Here is a 23,286-nt window from a genome sequence, read left to right on the forward strand (position 1 = left end):
TTCTCAAGTACACAATATAACACATATAAGAGAACATTCATGGTAGCATTATATATAATAGTGGAAAATTGGAAATTGGAAATAACCTAAATGGCAAACAACGGGAGAATACAGAGTGTTGTATTCATATAATAGAATGAATAAGTCTAAAAAAAGTACACATTTAACTAAAAAAAAAAAATTTTAAGGGTAGGTAAGTTATCATGTACATGAGATTTTTAAAACATTACATAAATATATTAATTATATACTATTTAATATACATATAGTAAAATAGTAAAAATGTGAAAGTGGATGATGAACACCAAAATTCAGGTTAGTGGTTATTCTGTGGAGTAAGGAAGGCTAGTCTATTTGTAGATTGGTATATCAGGGGCTTCAAATGCATCTGTATAATTTAAATGAAAATATGAGGCAATTATGGCAAAATTAAGATTTGATAACACTAGAAGGTGTTCATATGGGTGTTCATATCACATTTTTGGTGTTTGTCATGTTTAATAATAACAAATATTTTAATATGTTATTTTAAGTTTTATTTGGATGATTTGGTGAGCACTTTACAACCAAATGCTGACAACAAGATTTCTTGTCCACATTTGTATTTGTGATATGATTTAAGTTGATGCTAAACAGAACCACTTGAGTTTCTATGAGAAAAGAATAGAGATAGGATGAACACAGAAATTATGTGTTCCCGCCAGTATCACAGCATGCTCCTCAAATGACAGAACAGGTAAACATCATAGGAAAATTAAATCAGAATAAAGAGTAATATAGACTTGATAAACTCAAGGAATCATATTTATGTAGTAAACAGTGTTTTGGCTTCAGTAAAAATCATTTTTCATATTCAATGTTAATTTGAATTTTATTCATTTTATTTGGCTTATATTTAGTTTGTAAAATTATTTTTGTTTTATAGTTGGATAAAACTTTAAACATAAGGAGTTCACAGCTAGCTTTTGCTTTGTACATACTGAGTTACACTAGGTCTGTAAGAATGTTTTTCCTTTAAATGAATCTGTACATTTCCATTGAGTTAGCTCTCAACTGTGTAAAACAGTATGTTTTAGAGAGAGGAAGGGACTTCCCTGGCCATCCAGTGGTTAAGATTTCGGCTTCCAATGCAGGGGGCGCAGGTTTGATCCCTCGTCAGGGAGCTAAGATCCCACATGCATTGCTGCCAAAAAACCAAAACATAAAACCGAAGCAATGTTGTAACAAATTCAATAAAGACTTTAAAAATGGTCCACAGCAAAAAAAAAAAAAAAAAAAAAAATCTTAGAGAGAGGGAAACACACCCATTAACAGTGAGATAGTGAGATTTGGGGGTTTTTTTTACTGTGATATTCTGCATTTTCCAAATTTTCTGTACTAATTACATGTTTTTCTAACAATCAGAAAATAAACAAAAGCTTGTTAAATACCATTTAGCTATGTTTAAGAGTTTTATACTTATGAGGGTCACTACTTTGTTAACCTTAGAACTAGAGTTCCCCTTATTAGATCCAAAATCTGTTCTCTGGTTCGTCATGAATCACTGTTACTCAAGACCAGACCCGGAAATATGACTAGACCCAGTAATATCTATTGTCTCACCTGAATGTCGAAGTGCAGAAAATCCTTGCTCATCTTCCCACTCCCAGGTTGGTTCACTCTTATTGTGCATGGAATGGAAGTTAGGAATTTCATGATGCCAGTCTATGTCTGTGCTGCTAATAAAATAAAAAATGATGAAGAACTTATTAAGGAATTTCTTAGAACTTGAATGAAATGAATATATTTCTAGAGATTTAAACCTTATTAGCTACCTTCCCATCCTTTCACTTTTCAGAAATAAATAGTGTTGTAAAGGGCTTATTGTTAAAAAGAATAATTTATTTTGCAAAATGAACAAGGCCATCTCTAGAATCTTGCAAGAACAAATTACTTGACTCTGCAATTTGACAAAAAATTTTTAAAGAGATGTGCAAATACATCTTTGCTCCACTAGCAGCATGCAACGTTTTCCAAATCACTACCAGATCTTCAAAAGAATCTGAAAGACACAGAGGTGAGAGAAAGAGCCATGCACATTCACCTGCTGGTGCAGTCTCCTGTGAGAGGGTCGCAGCTCCCGGCACAGTCACAAGGCCTGCAGCCATAGTCTCCGAAGCCCCAGTATCCCACCATACACCTGTCGCAATGTGGCCCTGCCACCCCAGGCTTGCAAGGGCAGTCACCGTTGCTGGGGTCACAGAAGGTCACTGAGCTGAAAGGAAGGACAGCTGATCCAACTGGATGACAGGAACACACTACAACAGAGAGGACACACGAGGACCAATGAGTGACCAGATTATCTGTGGAGATTAGGCCCAGCCATCCCAAACTGGCTTCCCTTCACCACACAGCGTATCTCTGAGGCTCCTCCTGTACCCACTTGGTGTATGCTCAATGAATGAAAGCTAATTAATGACAGATAAGAAGATGTCATCAGAAAAGCACATCTGCTGCTAAACCACCTAATTTATCCTAAAATTAAAGGTATTAAATATGAATGGCTTTTGTTTGGGGTGATGAGAATGAATCAACAAAGAAGGAGCAGTTAGTGAGAAAGGAAAAAAATCATGAGCTCATGGTGTCCTGGAAGCCAAAGTTTCAAGGAGGTGGACGACATCAACTGTGTTAAATGCTGACAGGTCCAAGAAGATGAGGACCAGGAATGGATCATTGTACTTGACAGCATGAAGACCACCGGTGTCCTTGACAGGAACAGTTTCAGTGTAACAGTGAGTGGCGAACCTCACTGAAGAAAACTCAGGAGAGAATGGGAATAGAGTAATCTGAGCATGAGAACAGACAACTGTGTTGTGAGCTTTTCTATAAGGGCACAGAAATGTGGTGGTAGCTAATACCGAATGGATATATGAACTGAAGTAAAGGTTTGAGTTTTTGTCTGTTTTGATTGTTTTAAGATGGGGGAAATTACAGCATGTTTGATGTTGATGGAAATGATCCAGTAGAAAGGGAAAAATTGACAAGTAGAAGAGAGATGGGAGAATTTTTAAAGGAATACTTGAGAGAGGAAAAAAAGGATGGGATTTGGTGTAGAGGAGGAGGTGTTGGACTTGGGTAGGAGCATGATTAGTTCATAGTAATAGGATAGAAGGCAGAGCATATGGATACAAATGCAGGGAAGTGAATAAATGCAGTGGTGGGAGCTGGTGGGATTTTTCTTCTGATTGCTTGTATTTTCTTTTCTTTTTTGGCTGTGGTGGGTCTTCGTTGCTGTGCCTGGGCCTTCTCTAGTTGCAGCAAGCAGGGGCTACTCTTCGTTGCGGTGTGTGGGCTTCTCATTGCGGTGGCTTCTTGTTGTGGAGCACAGGCTCCAGTAGTTGCGGCACGTGGGCTCAGTAGTTGCAGCGTGAGGGCTCTAGAGCATGCGGGCTTCAGTAGTTGTGGTGCATGGGCTCAATAGTTGCAGTGCATGGGCTCAGTAGTTGTGGCGCATGGGCTTAGTTGCCCCGCAGCAATGTGGGATCTTCCCGGACCAGGGATTGAACACGTGTCCCCTGCATTGGCAGGCAGATTCTCAACCACTGCACCACCAGGGAAGCCCCCTGATTGCTTGTATTTTCTGGATGAAATAGAAAGCAAGGTCATCAGGTGAGAGAGATGATGAAGAATGGGAGTGGGAGAGTGAATGAGACACTTAGGAAGTGAAATATAATTGCCAGCAGCATAAAGGCCACCTTTTGAGGTTAGTAGTCATCAATTTATAGTGACCCCAGATAAAATGATAGGTTGTTTCTCCACCGCTATACAACTGGGAGAGTTCAGGTTTGGTATAGGAAGAAAGCTTAATTTGATTTGTTGAATGTTTGTGTCCCCCCCTTCAAATTTTTATGTTGAAGCCTAATCCCCAATGTGATGGTATTTAGAGGTGGGGGGCCTTTAGGAGGTTTGGATACAATTTGGGGGAGATGAGATTGGTGCCCTTATAAGGGGATGAAGAATGCAGAGCTCTCTTCTTTGTGAAGGATGTGAAGCAACAACAGAGGTTGGCAGTCTGCAACCCAGAAGAGAGCTCTCACCAGAACTGGACCATGCTGGCACCATATTGCGGACTTCAACCTCCAGTTATTTCTCCAACTGTGGGAAATGAACGTTTATCTTTTAAGCCACCTAGTCTATGGTATTTTGTTATAGCAGCCTGTATGGGCTAAGACAGCTCCTCAGACTAGAATCTATAATCAGCCACTTCTGCAAGTCCTTTCTATTAATCAAAAGTCCTTCCTCTCAGCCCTCTCCCAACTCCTGCGATTGCCTACTGCTCAGTTTGACAGTCCCCAACACCTTCTTTGTTCATGGGCTAGCAAAAGTAGCTGAACAAAGTAAAAAAAAAATGTGCTTGTTGGGTTTATCACAAATTTGTGTACCCTAACCTCAGTAGGGCCCCCTAACTGATGCTCATTAGCCCTATTTATTCAATTGTCCCTGCCTATTTTTTTTAAATAAAATTCCTCACAGTGGGTGTCCCAAAATTTCTCCAGGCTTTTTAATTCACACTAACCACTTGGTCTGAAGATTCTGATCCACTGATAAGGTCCTCAGGTAATCTTTTCTCCACCTCAAAATCTCTTTATCTTCAACTTTCCACGCTTTTCTCTAAGAATCAAATGAGAAAGCTGGAAGAGATCTTGCTTTATGGCCTTGTCTCTCACAAGCTCTGTGATTTTGGGCAAAAAATTTAACTTTTGTGAATGTCGGTTTCTTCATTTGGGTATCTACATTACACGGAGATTTGATGAGGATGAAACTATTATAAATGAAATTACTTCAGCAAGGTGCATAGCACAGAGTCAGACACCTGCCGGGCCAGCTCTTCCTTCTGAATCTTCTCAATTAACTTTCTAGGTCCCACTCCCTCCTTTATCCCCTTGGAAACTTACTCTATTGATTACTTTCTTTGTCATTAAAAGCTCTGGCTTCAATCTGGCTTCACATCAACTACTAACTGTGTGACTACTGGCAAGATACCTAGCCTCTCGTTTTCTGTTTTCTCTTCTATAAAATGGAAAAGAGAACAATATCTACCCTCATACAGTTGTAAGGGTGAAAGGAGATCATGTATATAAAGCACTTAGTATAGTATGTAGCATATGGTTAATTAATACTGAATTAAATAACTAATGAATTCATTAGATAATTCTTGTAGAAGTGTAGAGTCTATGCCTGTATAAGTTATGGTGACTCACGAATGTGAGTCAAGGAACTCATATCCGTGTGGGGGAAACAGAGGAATAAATAAAACATTTCCATAATCTGTGATTAGCACTCTAATAGAGCTCTATAAGAGCACAGAGGAAGAGTGCACAGGCTGAGGGTCTCACATAGGATCCACAAAGGAGGGGTCATTTAGACATCTGAGTTGATCCTAAAAGATGAGTAGGAGTTTGCAAGGTGAAAAGGAGGGGAAGATAGGCAGTTGCTTATTTCAGCCTGTCTTTAGATTCTCTCCCCATTGCGTTTCTTTTAAATAATTTAAAAAATTTTTTAATTGTGGTAAAAAACACATACCATAAAATTTACCATCTTAACCATTTTTAAGTGTATGGTTCATCCTCAATGCATTTTATGTTTCTGCATTATATGTGGAAGCTCTTCCTGCTTCCTGAAAACGTGAAACTCTTTCATGCCTCAGTGCCCCTGGCTGTGCCTGCATTGCCTTTACCTTTACCCTTCCTTGTCCCACGCCTTCCAGACAATTAACCACCCTCTCTTCTATGCTGCCTCTGTTCTTTGTATATATTTCTATTTTGTGTGTATCACAGTGCATTATTATTTATGTGCCTGTCTCCCTTATTACTGGACTCTGAACTCATTGACAGAAGGATCTTTATCTTCTTATTTTTGCTTTCTATGCCCCAGAACAGAGTCTGGTACATAGTAGATGCCCAAATAAGAATTTACGGAATTGACCTGAAGGACCTTCCAGGCTGTAGGAGTCATATGTGAAAGGGCCTATTTGGGGACTGTGAGAAGGTTAGTGTGTCTAGAGTGTATGTTGAGTGGAAAGCAGTTGGAGCTGGTGAGGCTGAAGAAAAAGCTATAGAGTTATGTTTGGAGCCAGATTGAGGCAGGGCCTAACCCAAGAAGTTGAATTTCGTCTTATGGGTATAAAGAATCATAGGAAGTAAAATGTTAAAAAAGCAGAATTATGACATGGTTATAATTTAATTTTGACAGTTACTTTGGCGTCATTGTGTGAAATAGACTGCAGTAGGGAGAGACTGATGGCAGAGAAACCAAAGAAATGAGAGAGAACAAGGAACTCGACTAAGACAGCAGATGAAGGAACGGGAGAAAAGGTTGGATGTGACAAATCATTTTTTTCTTAATAGTGAATTGATAGGGTTCAGAGGCCATCTGGATGAGGAGGAAGAATGCACTGTTGAGGGACAAACAGAAACTGAGGAAAATTTTAAGGTTTCTAGTTTATGAAAGTGAATGACTAGAGCAGGTTGGGATAGGTGAATCCATGTCGGGGTGGAGATAGGGAAGGGAGGGAGAAGATGGTGAGTTCAGGGTTAGACATGTTAAGTTTGAAATGTCTGAAGGATGCACTAATAAGTTATAATATGCAACTGGAAATAATAATCTGAAGTGTAGAAGAAGGATGGGGTCACAAATACAGTGTTGAGAGTTGTCAGCAGATGGGAATTGAAACTAGGAGGGATGGATGAGATTTCCCAGGGATAGTATATAGAGTGAGAAGGCAACCAAGGGTGGAACACTGGTCCAGGCAGTTAGAAGAGCAGTAACTTGTAAAGCAGATAAGGACCAGATAGAGAGTGAAAAGAATCAAGTAGGTGTTGCTATGGAAACCAAAGGATGAGAAAGTTTCAAGTGATTAACAATGTAAGACAACACAGAATAAGTCACATAAGATTTATAATAGGACAGTAATGCTGTCAAACAGGAGGGTGTTGGTGACTTGTGAGAACAGAAGCTGAAGAAATGCAGGTATTGATGGTGTAGTACTCTGTTTAGATCTCTTTAATTTTGTTAAGCTTATAATCATTAGAGCAGTGGTTCTCAAACCAGCAGAAATGTGAGAAGTCTGCAAAAGTTCTTTACATCTTACATATGTGAAACACACCCTTCCTCTCCTCCCTTATGCTCTCCTTGGTTGAGAACCACTACAGTAAGGGCATGGAATATTGCCTTTTTTTTTTTTTTTTTAAGCAAAAGGTATAAATTATCTTCTTGGGAATATTCATTTATTTGCTTACTCAACCAACATGTGTTAGTTAATAATTCTAATGTTTACGAAGCATTTGTAGTTTACAAAACACAACTGCCCCTTAATCAAACATTTAAGATCCTTCATACTATGGCCCTAGCCCACTTTTCCAGTCTTACTTTTCATTACTCTCTTGCCTATAGCCCTTATTCTAATCGAATGGGATGAATTCTTGCAGATAGCCTTTATTCTAATTAAATGAAACCCCAATCTTTCCTGTTCTGTACCTTTATTAATTTCAATAGGGAAATCTTTTCTCCTATATCTATCTTTCAAAATTCTACACGTCCTTTAAGATCTATTCAAGTGTCACCCCTAAAGTTGTCGCTGGAAGGGTGTGGTCAAAGCGAGTCAACCATTTGGAGTAGTGGAAGTGCTCAAGGTAGCAGCTCTGTTTGCACCTTTCTTGTAAAGACAGAGCTTCAAAACTGATATTCAGTGATATTCAGAAAAAAGATGCAGCACCCTTCCCTCTGCTACCCTTTCCCACCTCACCAGGTATGAAGCCCAAAGCAGCCATTCCAGTTACCCATCTAATGGGCAAGTTTACCTTCTTTTAGAAGTCATTCCTTATTTCAGCACAGTTGAATATGATTTCATCCTTTCTTTGAAACCCTCTAGTGTTTTAAAAATAACATTTCTTCTTATAGCTCTGGTCACTTCTACTTTGCATTTCAGACAGTCAGATGTTTACTTTTCTCTGTCAAACCGGTATGTAAATTCCTTGAAGGTGAGCATGGGTCTCACCTATCCCCTGAAGGGTTTAGTGGAGGTAGACTTGGGTTCAACTCCTAGCTAAATTTTTACCTTTATGAGCCCCGCATTTCTATTTTACCAGGTGGTACTGAGAGTTAAATGAGACATAATGTATGTCCCTAGCACTTAACAGGCAATTAGCAAATAGCAAATTATGGCTGCTCAAAAAAAGACTGTTTTTGTTTGTTTTTATTCTTATTCCTCTTCTGTGAAGTCTGTCTTCTTGATCTTTCCCTATTTTCTATTGGATTACTGTTCTAAAACAGACTGTTTAATTGAATTAAAAGGCAGTGATAAAAAAAAAAGTACTTACAAAGGGCAGAGGAGGAAAACACCATAATAAATTTTGTTTGAAAGGATAACAATGTGTGTGTTTGTTTAAGGCAGCATTTATTTATCTATTCACTTACTCAACAGACATTTAATGAGCATCTACTATGTGCTAAATACTGAACAAACTCCTAGGGATAAGACAGTCTTGGTTCTTAAAGAGATTCATAATTTAGAAGAATAATTATTACAAGATTAAAAAAAACCTTACCTAATGCAAGAGAGAAGTAAACATTTTGCTTCTAAAACACTGAATTTCTCAGGAGACCAGTTTTATTTTAATTCATACAGTTACAGTGATCGCTATTTCCACATTAAATCCTCTGATTTTTTTCTTTTGGTTGGGCCTCATTATGAAAACATTAGGCATTTTCTCTTAAGATAGCAAAGCACTTTTGATTTTTCATTTGTTTTTAATTAAATAATTTGGAGGTATTATATAATATGTAACATGAATGTATCAAAATGCTATGACTTTAAATTAAATCCCATAATCCAGTATAAACATTTCATCATTTTGATGGTGACTAAACCAATAGTTACTGTATCCCTCAGTTAAGTCAACTTGGTTCTTGACAGCAGACAGGGAGCCAGAAGAAAGACAATGTAGGACTCTCATCTATTATTATATGGTATTCCACCACCACCACCATTATCTTTTACTCTAATAGAAGATCCAATCCTTTCTAGGATTTGACCTCTCTGTACTGCCATGTATTTTATTTTATTTATTTATTTTTAAAATAAATTTATTTATTTTATTTTTGGCTGCGTTGGGTCTTCATTGCTGCGAGCAGGCTTTCTCTAGCTGCGGTGAGCAGGGGCCACTCTTCGTTGCGGTGTGCAGGCTTCTCATTGAAGTGGCTTCTCTTGTTGCGGAGCATGGGTTCTAGGTGCACAGGCTTCAGTAGTTGTATCTCACGGGTTCTAGAGCGCAGGCTCAGTAGTTGTGGCGCACGGGCTTAGTTGCTCCGCGGCATGTGGGATCTTCCTGGACCAGGGCTCGAACCCGTTTCCCCTGTGTTGGCAGGTGGATTCTCAACCACTGCGTCACAAGGGAAGCCCTGCCATATATTTTAAAACCTACACACATTTCAGGAATTGCCAGAGAAGAATGTGATTCTATCACATGTGCTAGTTGATTTCTGTCAATGTGACTTTTCACATAATTACAAGATAAAAATACCAGTTGGAAACTATGCAGAACTAGCTTCAGGCAGAAGGCCCTGACACCTTTCATGGCATACTTTTTCGGACTGCACACAGAGGCTTGCCTTGCATACCTATCGCTTGAAGTTTGTATGGCAGGCAATATCTGACACACATAACCTACATTTCTTATTTTCTTCCAAAATGGAAATATATTTTCTTCTTGCTTGGGGGGAAAAAAAAGGTTCTTCTTCGATTCTGGTTCAGGTTCTGATCCTCCAACATATACTTCTTACCAGTTGTTGATTCTAAAATGCAACCCAAGCACTTACTTTTTATGCATTCATTATGATGAACGTCAAATTAGAACCCAACTGCAGTAACATAAATCCTTGACTTCAGCTCTGTCTTTTCCTTGTTAGACATAAAACCCAGTAGTAAAGATCGAACTAACATCATATACTATTATTCTAAACTTAATTATTTGTTTCATTACCACTTTTGGTGTATTCAGCTGTGGTAAATTGTTCTTGACAGCCAAAAATTGCCTGGTAACCAGATATGTTTAGAAACTATGTGGCTTACCTAGGTAGCAAATCATTACTGGAGTAATTATTACCACTACCCCTCAAAAGAAAATTTTCCCTAGGCTGCTCTCACATAATCATATTGGCAAAGCAAAATTATTAAAAATGTCATTTTAATTCCTCACTATTGTCACAAGATTTCTTTAATAATGAAAACACCTTATTTTAAACAGTATGTTCTGTTATAAGAAAACATGACATAGTAATACAAAACTTCCAGAACAGATGAGATAGAGGAAATGGGTACTTAACAAAAGATTTCACAACAATTTTCCTTCAAATAATGAATTTAGATAATTGCTAAATGTTGTACAAATTTTACAGATATATATTACAGATATATATTTGTAATTACATCTATTTTGTGAAGTATTGTACCTCCATAGAGCATGCACAGAAAAGAGGACATGAGCTGCTTTTCTCCTAGGAAACATAACTATTAATGAAACAATGGATGAACACATTTTTAAATAACCTTGTGTATCTGTAAGGCTCTAAACTAATAATTGTTTCAATCGCAGAGGCTGACAACAAATACAGCTGTCTGGAAAGTACCTGTAATATCTCAGGAAGACAAAATAAAACAAAGGCAATGTAATAGTGTTGGTAAGGGCACAAACTTAAGAGTCAGACTAGAAGAGTTCAATTCTGGTTATGAGGCTTACTCCTTATATGACTGTGAAATTAACCCCCTCAAGTCTCAGTTTTCTCATTCATGAAGGAAGAGTAAAAATACCTAGGCTATAGAGTTGTTTGTGTGAGGACTAAATGAGATAGTGTATATGTGTAGCAATGTTTCAGGCATTTAGTGGTACCATATGCTTAGATAATAACTATTATTGTTATCTGGATGAAACATATTGGTTTTAAAATGCCCATCATTCATTCATTCATTCATTATACCTTTACCAAAGAGTTCTTGAGCTTTAGTGTTAACATGAATTATGCTAGGGGCTGAAGATACAAAGACAAATACAGTCATATCTCTTCAGAGAGGGAAGAGAGATATGCAAATAAATAATTACAGGGCAGTAAATGTTAAAACAGAGGTAGACCAGGGTGCATGGAAACACAGAGGAAAGAATAATAACTGCCTCATTATAGATATGGGTTGTTTTTTAAGGAAATTAATGATCTAACTGGCTTTCAAAATAGGCTGAAATTCCTTGCTTTGCACCTGTGAGGAATTGGTGGCAAACAGCTCTCTTGACTAATCTAAATCCTATAGAATTAGGTTACTCTCTTGTTACATGTTCCTTTCTCTGCTTAAAAAAAAAATTAATCGGCTATTACTCTCATTTTTTGGATCACAGTATGTTGAGAAAAAGTAGGATATTATCTATGATCCTGCTGCTTATAGGGATATACCCTGCCATGGAATGTAGGACAAAAGTCACAGCTGTCAATCTACATGAACATAATAAGCATGTAAACATAGGTACAAAATGGCTAGGAACATAATGGAAGAGTTATGGCTTCCTTTATTTTGATGGGGTTGCTAAAGCCTTTGGTGGTAGAGTTGCAGGAGACCACTGCTGCCTTTTCATCTTTATTCCCACCTTCACTTGAGCTCTATGAGTCTGCACATCTTTCACTCAGAGAGTGATCCACAGTGCCAAGTGTGCAGCAGAAACAGCCTGCTGAGTTTAGCATCTCACCTTTTTTAAATTGCCAGAACTCATTAGTATTACCTGATGGCTCTAGCTTTTGCCATTTTATTAGTAAAAGCTATACTTGGAGCAAAATACCCTGAAAGTATTTGCTCCTGATTTATCTTTTCTAAAAACAGAACTCGAAGTTCAAGGCCCTCAGCTGGGAAAGAAGCTGCTCGTCAAGCCCTTTCACCACTGCTCAGCGGCCACTCCTTCAGCTGCGCCTCCCAGCCTCCCAACATTGTTTTCTCCTGCAAAGGCCAAGGCCCTACAGAATTTCTGATGGAGAATTTTTAATATCAAAGCCATTTTGAAAGCTGTCCAGCTTCCTGCCGAGGTTCTTAGAAGGAACAGAAGATGACTTTGAGATGTAGCTCCAAACAGAAGGAGACAGTATGAACTGTCATTACTATATTAAGTGTGAAGTTAAATGTTAGATAAAATGAAGTCTTCTACCTTTTTTTGGCATTATTTTCTCCTTCTACTATCAACTGTTTTTTTTTTTTTTTTTTTTTTTTGCTAGTGGATGGATAGCTACAAATAATAAAGAAAAAACTGTAAATGAACTTTACTCAAAGACAATATGGTTTACCCCTTTACTCTCCTAAGGAGCATCTTTCTATTCATCCTTTAAATGTTATATACATTGTATTCAAAGATAGCTAGTTCCACAATATTCAAGGTATATGTTAATTTCAAAAAAAAAAATACACTAGAATAAATTTAATAAGAAAATAATCTAAATTAGGATTTGCCTATCAGTTACTGAAATGCAATGTCTCCTGAACTGTACATCCCACACAAAAGAAAGCGATCCATTTATGCATGAGATCTATTCATTCTTGCCTCTATTGAATGCTTTTTAAAAATAAATATGAGGTATATAACTGTATTTCCTATCTGTCTTCTATAAGCTTTTAAATGGGTAATGCAAATAAATACAAAAGTCATGCCCTTTAAAAAATTTTTTTAAATTCAATTGTTTGGATGTATTCCCACTGAATTTTTATTTTATTTATTTACTTATTTTTGGCCACACCACGCAGCATGCAGAATCTTAGTTCCCCTACCAGGGATCAAACCGTGCCCTCTGCAGTGGAAGCACACAGTCTTAAGCACTGGACCACCAGGGACGTCCCAATGCCCTTTATTTTTAATGCTTTACTATGTGACCACTGCTCAGACCCTCAATTTGATTTCTGTATTATTCCTTTCCTGTTTACTAGTTGTAACTGAGCCAGTTATTTCTGAGTATATCTAAGAGATCTTAGCAAGCTAAATAGCCGATTTTATATTCCTGGGTTGCTACTTTAGTTAAAATTGAAGAAAGTACTTTTGAGTGTACAGACAAATTTTACTATGGGAAAACTTTTTAGTATAATTTTGGACAATGTATTTTGCTTTGGAGAATTTGGTTTGATCATACACCATTATCTTTTTGTTGAAGACAGCCTTCTATAGTCCCAGGCCACTCAGGTACCACTCAGGTGCCTAGTTCCTAGCTAGGCATCTAGTGAGAAACTGGGGTCATCTCTAACTCCTTTTTCCTTTGGAGAAAGAATTCCTATTGACTCCATTTATCTGCATGGAACTGATGGGTTAGCCGCTGCTAGATTCTGTCATGGTACCCTTTTCTTCTTAATACTTAATGCAGTTTTTAATTTACATATTTACTTGGGTAAATTTATTTATAGTTTGTTCCCATGGGGTTAGGGACTGTTTTGTTGTATATACCGTGAATAGGATAGGGCTGCCACATGATAGGCACTGAGTAAATCTGTGTTGAGTTTTTTAAAAATGGATTAATTATAGCCAGTTAATAGATATTTCTTAATGACTGATGGTCTTCTGGCCTCCAATGTAACTTTGTTATGATTTTTCGCCTCATTGCTGTCTCTATAGTACATTGTGAAGGCCTAGAAGGTAGGGGCCATGTCTTTTCATCTCTGTATCCCCAAAACCTAGGACCATGACTGACCCATTTTCAGAACTTAATCTCTGTTGAATGAATGTGCCTCTCAATGAGCAACAACCAGGAAATGATTTTATGTTTTGATGAACCTCCTAAAAGGCTCATACTATTTCTTTTACAGGTTTTTAGTATCTTAGCATCATAGCATTGCAACACTAAGATATTAGAAACAGAAGAAACACAGCAAATTCATAAAAAACTGAAATGGTCAAACAGAACAGAATATTCTGAATCTTCCCAGTGCAAGACTGTTCCCTGCATGAGTGCAAGACTGTTTCCTACATTTAATGCTACACTCAGTCAAGTATTATTATTTATTATTTGTAAGAAAAGTTCTTTATTCTAACTCTGTGGGAGACATTCCCTACCCATAAATGCCTGTCACTGGCAGCAAAACATTTTTTTTCACATTAATCAATCTGAAATTCCTTTCCTCACTTTCATCCAATTATATCTAATTATGACTCTTTGTTCTAGGAAAGTTAAATTATTCTTTGCCCCTCCCTATGTCCCCTTATACCTTTCAAGTATATGTAAAAAGTTGTTGTATTCTCCCTGAGCAGTTTACTAGTTGATCTGAGAATATTTATCTTCTTTCATATTTATTCATTAGCATCTCTCTTTTCCTGATTGTTTTGTTGGTCTATTTGAAGCACTCTCCATTTACCTCCACCTTTCTTTTACTAAGATTCCTTAAGATAAATACAGTTCTTAAGATCCAAGAATACAAGTGTGTGTGTGTGTGTGTGTGTGTGTGTGTGTGTATATATATTTATGTATATATATATATTTATGTATATATATATATATAAAATTTCCAATTATTTCTGCCTTTGTTTACTCATTTTGTTTTCATCAGTTAGGTCACAGTATGGAATCAAGTTCTTCGGATCTTTATAGGTCTTTGGATCAAAGTCTTTGGGGTCTTTGGATGCAGTTTTTAATTTACATATTTACTTGGGTAAATTTATTTATAGTTTGTTCCCATGGGGTTAGGGACTGTTTTGTTGTATATATACCGTGAATAGGATAGGGCTGCCACATGATAGGTACTAAGTAAATCTGTGTTGAGTTTTTTAAAAATGGATTAATTATAGCCAGTTAATAGATATTTCTTAATGACTGATGGTCTTCTGGCCTCAGTCAAATCTGGGTTCAAATCTCTGCCTCTGACCAGCTGTGCGAACTTGGACAAATTATGTAGTCAATTTAAGCCTTGGTGTCCTCATTTATAAAATACAAAAGACACCACCTAACTCGTAAAGATTGCTAAATGAGATAACTTATGTAAATTGCCCAGCACAGTGTCTGACCTATAATAGCCACTCAACAAATGCTCGTTCTCTTCTGTATACCCCATCTAGTTTTGTCTAGGGTTTCTGAGAGTTTAGATATTTTATAATTATTTGCTTGATTATTTAGTGCTTCTTCTCATCAAATGCAGAATAGCATATTATTGATTTATTCAGTGAACTGTTCTGGAGACATTTTAGAGAATTCCATGACCTCTCCCACTTCTCTTCCCAAATTTGACTGACTTTTATTATTCATCAGTTCATAAAATGTCTCCTTTTTGTGGTGAATTTTAATGTTACTTAATCTTTTTAAAGGATAGTCCTAATATGATTATTACATTATGATAATGTGTATTTTACCTAGCTCTTTCACTTCTTAACCTTCTGGTTTTACATCCTAGATTCTTTTAAAACCGAGATTAAAGTTTCCCAACTCTTATTGCCAAGTCACTGTTCTATTTAAAGTTTGCTTTTCAAAAACATTTACTTCATATTGGTTCTATGCTGGAATCATTCACAGTTGCTTCCAAAATAAAACAAAGATGTCTATGTTGTTTATATGACATAAGATGAATTCATGTGGATTTGCTAAAACTACAATTTGAAAGAAAAAGCCCACTGAGCTACTACTGGAAGAAATGTCAATGACCCTTGGGGAACAATTCTTTTCTGAGATGGACTGGAATACAGGCACAAGAATGAAAAATGGAAGGTGATATTGTGATAAGGTATTCTGGATTTGATTAATTTAACAATTTTACTTCAAAGACAATTTGAAGGTAAAGAATAACCATGCTAAAGGTAGAATGAAATAATTGTTAAATAGAGGTACAAGCAGAGAGAGACAGTGATTCTTCTTGGGACCATGTTGAGAAGGTGATATCTGAGTAGACTGTGAGGGATGGAAAGATGGTCTGCGGCAAGATAGTCACCCATTCAAGGCACTTGTATTTCCATCAGTTGAACAGTTTTCATCTAAGCCAGAAAGAAGAAAGAAGAAATAAAAAGCAAGAAGGAACACAAGAGAGATTTGAATGGATGACAGAACTCTTTCTTTACAGAGATAGCTTGCTACTTAGGGTAATGGTAACCAAGTAACCAGACAGTATCTTGGTAAACATTTGGCTTAGGTTTTAGGGCAGAGGGAATAAGTTTATTTTTATTCACTCTCTGCTAAAAGGCAGTTGACTACATTTATTTTGTCCCACCAGGGAAGAAGGAAGGGCATGTCAGTTCTTCAAGAGGTTGTTTACTCTGACAGAGAATGAATGATACTTTCTTTTCCATTTGCTGATTTTTCTTTAGATGTAGAAAGAGACTATGCAATAGTTAAAAATATGTCTTGACATAAAAGTCAATTCATTTGTTGTAAAGTAACTAACTGGCTATTTCCCAAAAAGAGAACTAATTCTGTTCTACAAAGCATTTCTTCAAACATCTGTTTCAATCCACGTGTCCCACTAAAGGAAGGGACATTTTCTATAGAAAAATGTCATGGATTAGCTGTCAATATTCCATACCCAATCAATTTCCCACCCGTTGAACATTTAACATATCCTTTGGTGTTAAAAGAATAGTGAAGCGGGGGAGGATGGGACTTCATGAAGTACTGGATTCAATATTTATTTAAATACCAACATAACATACTTATACTAGTTTAATGCTATGTTCTGGAATATAAACATGGAAGTAAAAGTAAATTGTCAATGTAGTGATAAGCTAATTTTATTATAAATTCCAATCTCATTATAATAATTCACCTTAAAGTATGAGGTATTTATGGTAAATAAATCTGTATACTATGAATAAGGGAGTCCTCTGAATGGAATTGCTTGGTATTTATTTTGAAACTGTTACATGAAAAACAGACATCCTAGAATTCTTCCAGAAATTTTCTTGGAGAAAAGCAGTGGTTCTGAGTTAGACAGTCTTACGTGGGAGAAGATAATTGAATGAATGCTTACCAGCATTTATATCTATCACTGAGTCAGGAAAAACATGTCTAGCCAGAGTTTTAGTAATCCTTTAGGATTTTCCACCAGAGATATGGCTAATTCAGGGAGTGGATTAAGTTATAGATGATAATTAGCTCAAAATCTTTGATCCAAGGATGAAAGTGAACAGAGTTCACACTAGAAACAGGAATAGTATGTGTAGTGGTTCTCACATGCTAGTCTGGAGACCAAAAGGCTGAGTCAGAATCACCAATGATGCTTTTTAAAATAAAATACATATTTCTGTCTCCATCCCTGTTGGAGATTCTGATTCAGCAGATCTAGGGCAGGGCTCTGAGATTTCATATTTCAGCAAGTTTTTCCAAGCGATTCTGATCCACATACAGGTTTGGGAACCAGTGACTAGATAGCGACAGTGCTTGAGATCAGATGAGGGGGCTGTGAAAGTGGAAGCCAGACTTTGTTCAAAGGAGAGAAACCATCCCACTTTTGGTTTAGAGTCTGAGTTCCTGATATTAAAAATATATATATGGTAGCTTGAAATAGGCCACGTGGGAATATTTATTTATTTATAATATTTATTATTTATTTATTTATTTGGCTGCGCCGGGTCTTAGTTGCGGCACGTGGGATCTTCATTGCCACGTGTGGGGTCTTTGTTGCGGCATTCAGGATCTTTTAGTTGTGGCATGTGGGATCTTTAGTTGCAGCATGCTAACTCTTAGTTGTGGCATGCATGTAGGACCTAGTTCCCTGACCAGGGATCGAACCTGGGTCCCCTGCATTGGGAGTGTGGAGTCTTAACCCTGGACCACCAGGGAAGTCCCCATGGTAGGAATATTTAAACCATAGAAATTGACCAGTGCTACAAATCAGGGCTTTCTCCCCGCTAGAAAGCCAGCGTGCCACGTCCAGTAGGATTATTCTATTTTTAATATGCTTGCCATAGGAAAATCTACTTAGGTTATAGGCTACTAAAGGCACATAAGTGACTTTAAAGATTTCAAGTGAGCTACTCTAGAAGAAGCTTCTCTTATTTATTTATTTAATTTATTTTTTTATACAGCAGGTTCTTATTAGTTATCCATTTTATACATATTAGTGTATATATGTCAATCCCAATCTCCCAGTTCATCCCCCTCAACCCCCACCCCACACACACCCGCCACTTTCCCCCCTTGGTGTCCATACGTTTGTTCTCTACATCTGTGTAGAAGAGACTTCTCTTTTAGAACAAAGAGACAGTATTCCTCCAAGTGTCTCAGTACACAGTGATAGTTATATTTCTCATGTACCTTAACAACCAGTTTGCACCTCCATTCTGCTCTCAGCCCTAGATTCAGCTGGAGAGATTCACGTTGTCTCTTGTGTTTATAGACGTTAAATGCACTGTCCTTAAAAAAATTTTTTTTTCTGAGTTGTAGAAATAAATTCAGTTTCAATGATCTTCACTAGTCTTAAAAAAAAAACAAACAACATCTCTAAAATCCTCAGAAGTAATTTCTTGACTATGAAAATGTGTAGTTGATTGTTTGGGACCACAGTTGACTCTAGTTAAGGTTAAAATAAAGAGAAAGTGAGAACAGAGATGATTTAATTTCTCACAGGAATAAATCTATTGGCTAGTAGATTTGGTTCAGGGCCCTGTTTATTCAGCTTTGGTGAACTTATGGCCATTAACTAAAAGTGTACACATAAGGACCATAGTATTTAGCATGATGTTTGTCAGGAGGAAAAAAATAGCCTAGAACATCCATGGGGCCAATAAGTCCTTGGCTTATTTGGCAGGGAACTAGCTACCTAACTGTGAATAGAGTCCCAAGAATAATGTCACCAATATTTGTTGAATGAATTAATGTGCCCAGGTAAGTATTCTATTAAACGTATAGTATATAGATTCTGTGAGGAAGAATAAACATCAATTCATTCCCTTTTCTAGATTATCTCATTAAAGGCAACAAAGGCAATCATCGATTAGAAAGTAGGACAAACTTTGTATTTCAGCTCTTTAAAAGGAAAAAATAAAAACAGCCACCAAGGAAGTATCGAGGGCATCTTTTTAAGGAAGCCTCCCCTTAATTGCCCTCACACCACCCCCAAACTCTCCTTGAGGCACTTCGTGTATCACTTTCATTGCATTTTCCTCATATAATGGGGGACATTAATACTTTTGTGCTATTGTGAAAGTTAAGTGAGTTACTAAATATACAGCCCTTTGAACAGTGAACAGAAAAGAGTAGGCACTCAATAAATGTCAGCTATTACTATTATATCATTACCATCACCACATTGAAATGATTGAAATGATCTGTTACTATAAATTTCTCCCCATCTAGAATGTAAGATCCTTTAGGGAAGACCTTTTCATCTTTACAGATCTAGTGCTTACTGCAGTGCCTGCCATAGAGGAGATGTTTTTCCAATAAGTGTTTCTTTGGCTAAATTGAGCTATGATTTATAAACTTCTAGTAAACTTTGACCTGCTGTTTCAGGTTTTCAATAGTTCCAACTCCTGAGAAGACATAAACTAGGAAATAAGGGTGAGAAGGGTTTTGATACATCGTCGCTGATAATCCAATAATTGTCCAGGCCTATTTAATATTATGTTTGTGATTATTTCACTGATAGAAATATAAAGTTTATTATTTCCTTGATATACAGTTGTAGGCTCTAGCACTTGGAAATGAGGAACAAACATACAGAAGGAATCTTCTAGGATATAGCTTTGTGACTCTTCACATAGATATGGCCACAAGACAATAGCAATATTTCCCGTGCATTCTGTAGAATGCTGGTCCTAAAAGATACTCTGTTAAGAAAAGCATTCTCTGATTAAATTTTGGAGACAGACTTCAGAGCTCTATAGGAGGTTTATCATGAACACTAGCATATTAAAAGCTATGAGAAATCCCGAAGAATAGAAACCTTTGACTAATTCACCACTTCCTGAATCTGAAGGCTGTAGAAAAATTTCCCCATATCTAATTCCTATTAACATCTTACGGAGTTAGTGTTCCATGAATCAAACTTTGGAAAATGCTATATCATAGAAACACATTTATCTAGATTTCCATTTTTTCCCTCAATAAATCTCTATGTAATTCATTAAAAAAATCTAAGTCTATGTGCATACAAGCAGATGCAAACTCTGGTTAATTTGGATGCTAAGGGAATAGTGGGATATTCTGTCTGGCTAACTAATTTTTAAAAATTAACTGTAGAGTAAATGCTAACTGCATTTAACCCTTGATGAAAAGTACTCTGCAGCATTCTCAAACTTTAATATAACACAACCACCTGAGAATTTTGGTAAAGCACATGTTTGATTCAGTAGGTCTGGGGTGGGATCAGAGGTTCTGCAACTTCTAATCAGCAACTGGATGATGCCAGTGCAGCTGGTCTTTGGACCACACACTGAGTATCAGGTTACTTTTCTGCCTTGGTAAGCAGAGTAGTGTAAATATAATAAAATTGTTACTTTGAATAACATTGTACATGTTGTTGATGGAGCCACACACTGAGATAGTTTAAATTTTGAGAGATATCCACTTGTTTTCTTGATACTACCTTTCTCATAAAAGTAAAGTGGGACCCAATGGGCAGAAAAGTTTTAGCTCTAGCGATATTTCTATCAGCACTTAGCATGAAATGTGGTGTACTGTAGGTACTTAATAACTGTTAAGTACATTAACCTATTTGTCATAAACTTTATTATCAGCCTTGGTAATTCTAAAGGTGATATAGAGACACATCTGCTAAGGAGGGAGTTAATGATAAGAAAATATTACTAAATAAAAATGAAAATGTTGCCAAACATTGCCAATCAAACAGTATAGTATGGAAAATACTAGAAAGAGAAAAAAATTGAATGCGCTAATAAGTGGTGGAATTTACCCCTGGCTCAGAAAAGGGAAGGGAAGAACCAGAATAATGTTCTGGAAGAAGGTGCCAGTAAGAAAACCCATGCTAGGGAAGTGGACACAGGCATCTCTGCCCCAAACATATGCTGGAATAGTCATAAAGTGAATGGAGATACGCCTTCCTCAGTCATCCTACCCAGGATCAAGGGTATGTCTAGAAAAGGAAAAAAGGAAATACAGATCTTCCATACTAACCCATCCACCTCCTACAAATTATGCTAAAAGGACTAAATTGGTACCAGGTATTTTCATAATCCCCCTACTTGGTGCAAGTATTGTGTAAATGTTTTTAACTAGGAGTGATTAGCAATATGAATTATTGGTAGTAGTTTCTAGCTTGAAGTCTTTCAGTACCCCAGATGCAGGGGAATTCTATGATAATTTAAGGGGTTGAGAAACTAATCCAGACAAGTATGTTACAATTGTGTTATAATGTTTTCTTCCTTCCTTCCTCCCTCCCTCCCTCCTTTCTTTCTTTCTTCCTTCCTTCCTTTCTTTCTTTCTTTCTTTCTTTCTTTCTTTCTTTCTTTCTTTCTTTCTTTCTTTCTTTCTTTCCTTCTTTCTTTCTTCCTTTCCTTCTTTCTTTTAAATATATTAATGTGCTCTTCATGGAGTTTTCATTAAAATAGCTTTGAGGGCTTCCCTGGTGGTGCAGTGGTTGAGAATCTGCCTGCCAATGCAGGGGACACGGGTTCGAGCCCTGGGCTGGGAAGATCCCACATGCCGCGGAGCAACTGGGCCCGTGAGCCACAGCTGCTGAGCCTGTGCGTCTGGAGCCCGTGCTCCGCAACAAGAGAGGCCGCGACAGTGAAAGGCCCGCGCACCGCAATGAAGAGTGGCCCCCACTTGCCACAGCTAGAGAAAGCCCTCGCACAGAAACGAAGACCCAACACAGCTAAAAATAAATAAATAAACAAAAAATTTTAAAAAAACAAAACAAAACAAAACAAAAATAGCTTTGATACCTTTGGTCTTCTGACATTTGGATATTGCCTATAAATATCAATTGGTAGGGTCCAGGTAATTATACTAAAGGTACCTATTGACTGATTATCATCTACTTGTGGATAGTTCAATCCACGCCATCTCACTGACTGAGGCGTCCAAGATGAGGGCACCTCCATCCAACCACCCATCTTCTCTATTTCTCTCATCCTCATACTCCTTTATTGTCCTCCCCCTCTTTTTTTGCCTCTATAACCATTCTGAAATTTTTTCAGTTCTTTGAACATGCTATAGTCTTTCTTCCTTCTGTTCCTTTTTAGCACTGGTTGTTCTCTCTGCTGGGAATATTCCTACCCATGTTATGTTGATTCCTATTAAACTTCAGGTCTCCTTAAGTCAAAAAATTAACTCTTGTTCATTGCCCCTCCTATGAGCTGCCCTGTACACTCTCTAAACAATACTGGTCATACTTGTGTGATCTAACACACACACGTATATACCACTAGTTGCCTATATACACACACACACACACACACACATATATATATACATACATATATACATTTATATGCACACACACACACACACACACACACACACACACAAGCTCTTTAAAAAGATTGTGTCTCTCTTGCTCACTGTTATAATTCCCAAGAATTAGCACACAGTAGTGTTCAATAAGAATTTGTTGTACGAAAGAATAAGTTTAAAATGTCCTAATTTTGCTCAAGTCTCTTGACTTTGGAAATCAAACACTATAATATGGAAAATATTGTCTCTATTGACATTTTCACAGGCTAAAAAATAATAAGAAGTTATGTGTTTTGTTAGTTTTAGCTACCTTCTCAAATTTTGCTTATGTTTTTATAGAACTGTAGTTTGGGGACCAAAAACCTATAAAGCCTTTTCGGCACAAGTCCCTAGAAGAGCTATATAAGTAGTGAGGTAACTTTTAAAATAATCTCCTCTTTCATGCTCTTTTTACTCTGAAGCCATGAGCCCTCTAGGATTTAAATAGTTAGAGCTGGCAACCTTTTTATGTTTTGTAAGAATATGAGCAGTAGCTTGAACATAGAACAGTAACAAAACAAAGCAAAACAAAACAAAACACAGGGTATTTATCTTGGCTCCAAGTCTGCCAATAAACCTTTCCATTTCTCTTTTTATTGGTAAGACACAGACATTTTTTTAAAAAAGTCACTGTTTTAATGTTTTGTACATTTACTCATCTTACAATTTTGTAAAGCTGCAGAATTTAAAATTTGATTAGTAAAGTAAAATGCAGTGAATAATATGCAATGCTTTCAAATTAATCTGAACATTATATCAGTAAAATATATTGGAAATATATGAAACTTTCCTAATTAAATCACTACAATGGCTCCCAGTACCCTAGGGAATAAATACTAAAATTTTTAGGATAGCATACAAGACTCT

At 37.0% G+C, this 23,286-nt stretch overlaps 1 protein-coding gene across 2 annotated transcripts in view; it reads right to left on the reverse strand.

Moving 5' to 3' along the window:
• Window positions 1-23,286, reverse strand: part of NTN4 (netrin 4) — a 111,018-nt gene that overhangs the window by 15,306 nt on the left and 72,426 nt on the right. The window contains exons 6-7 of one of the 2 annotated variants that reach the window (XM_082349538.1): window positions 2,084-2,297; window positions 1,603-1,715 (exon numbers count right to left, since the gene is read on the reverse strand). In XM_082349538.1, the coding sequence (XP_082205664.1) occupies window positions 1,603-1,715; window positions 2,084-2,297 (327 nt within the window). Of the gene's footprint in view, window positions 1-1,602; window positions 1,719-2,083; window positions 2,298-23,286 lie in introns of both variants that reach the window. The other variant, XM_082349537.1, reaches the window with a different exon arrangement.

This window comes from Balaenoptera borealis, assembly GCF_965194805.1.
Source record: "Balaenoptera borealis genome assembly, chromosome: 13".
NCBI classification, from domain to species: domain Eukaryota; kingdom Metazoa; phylum Chordata; class Mammalia; order Artiodactyla; family Balaenopteridae; genus Balaenoptera; species Balaenoptera borealis.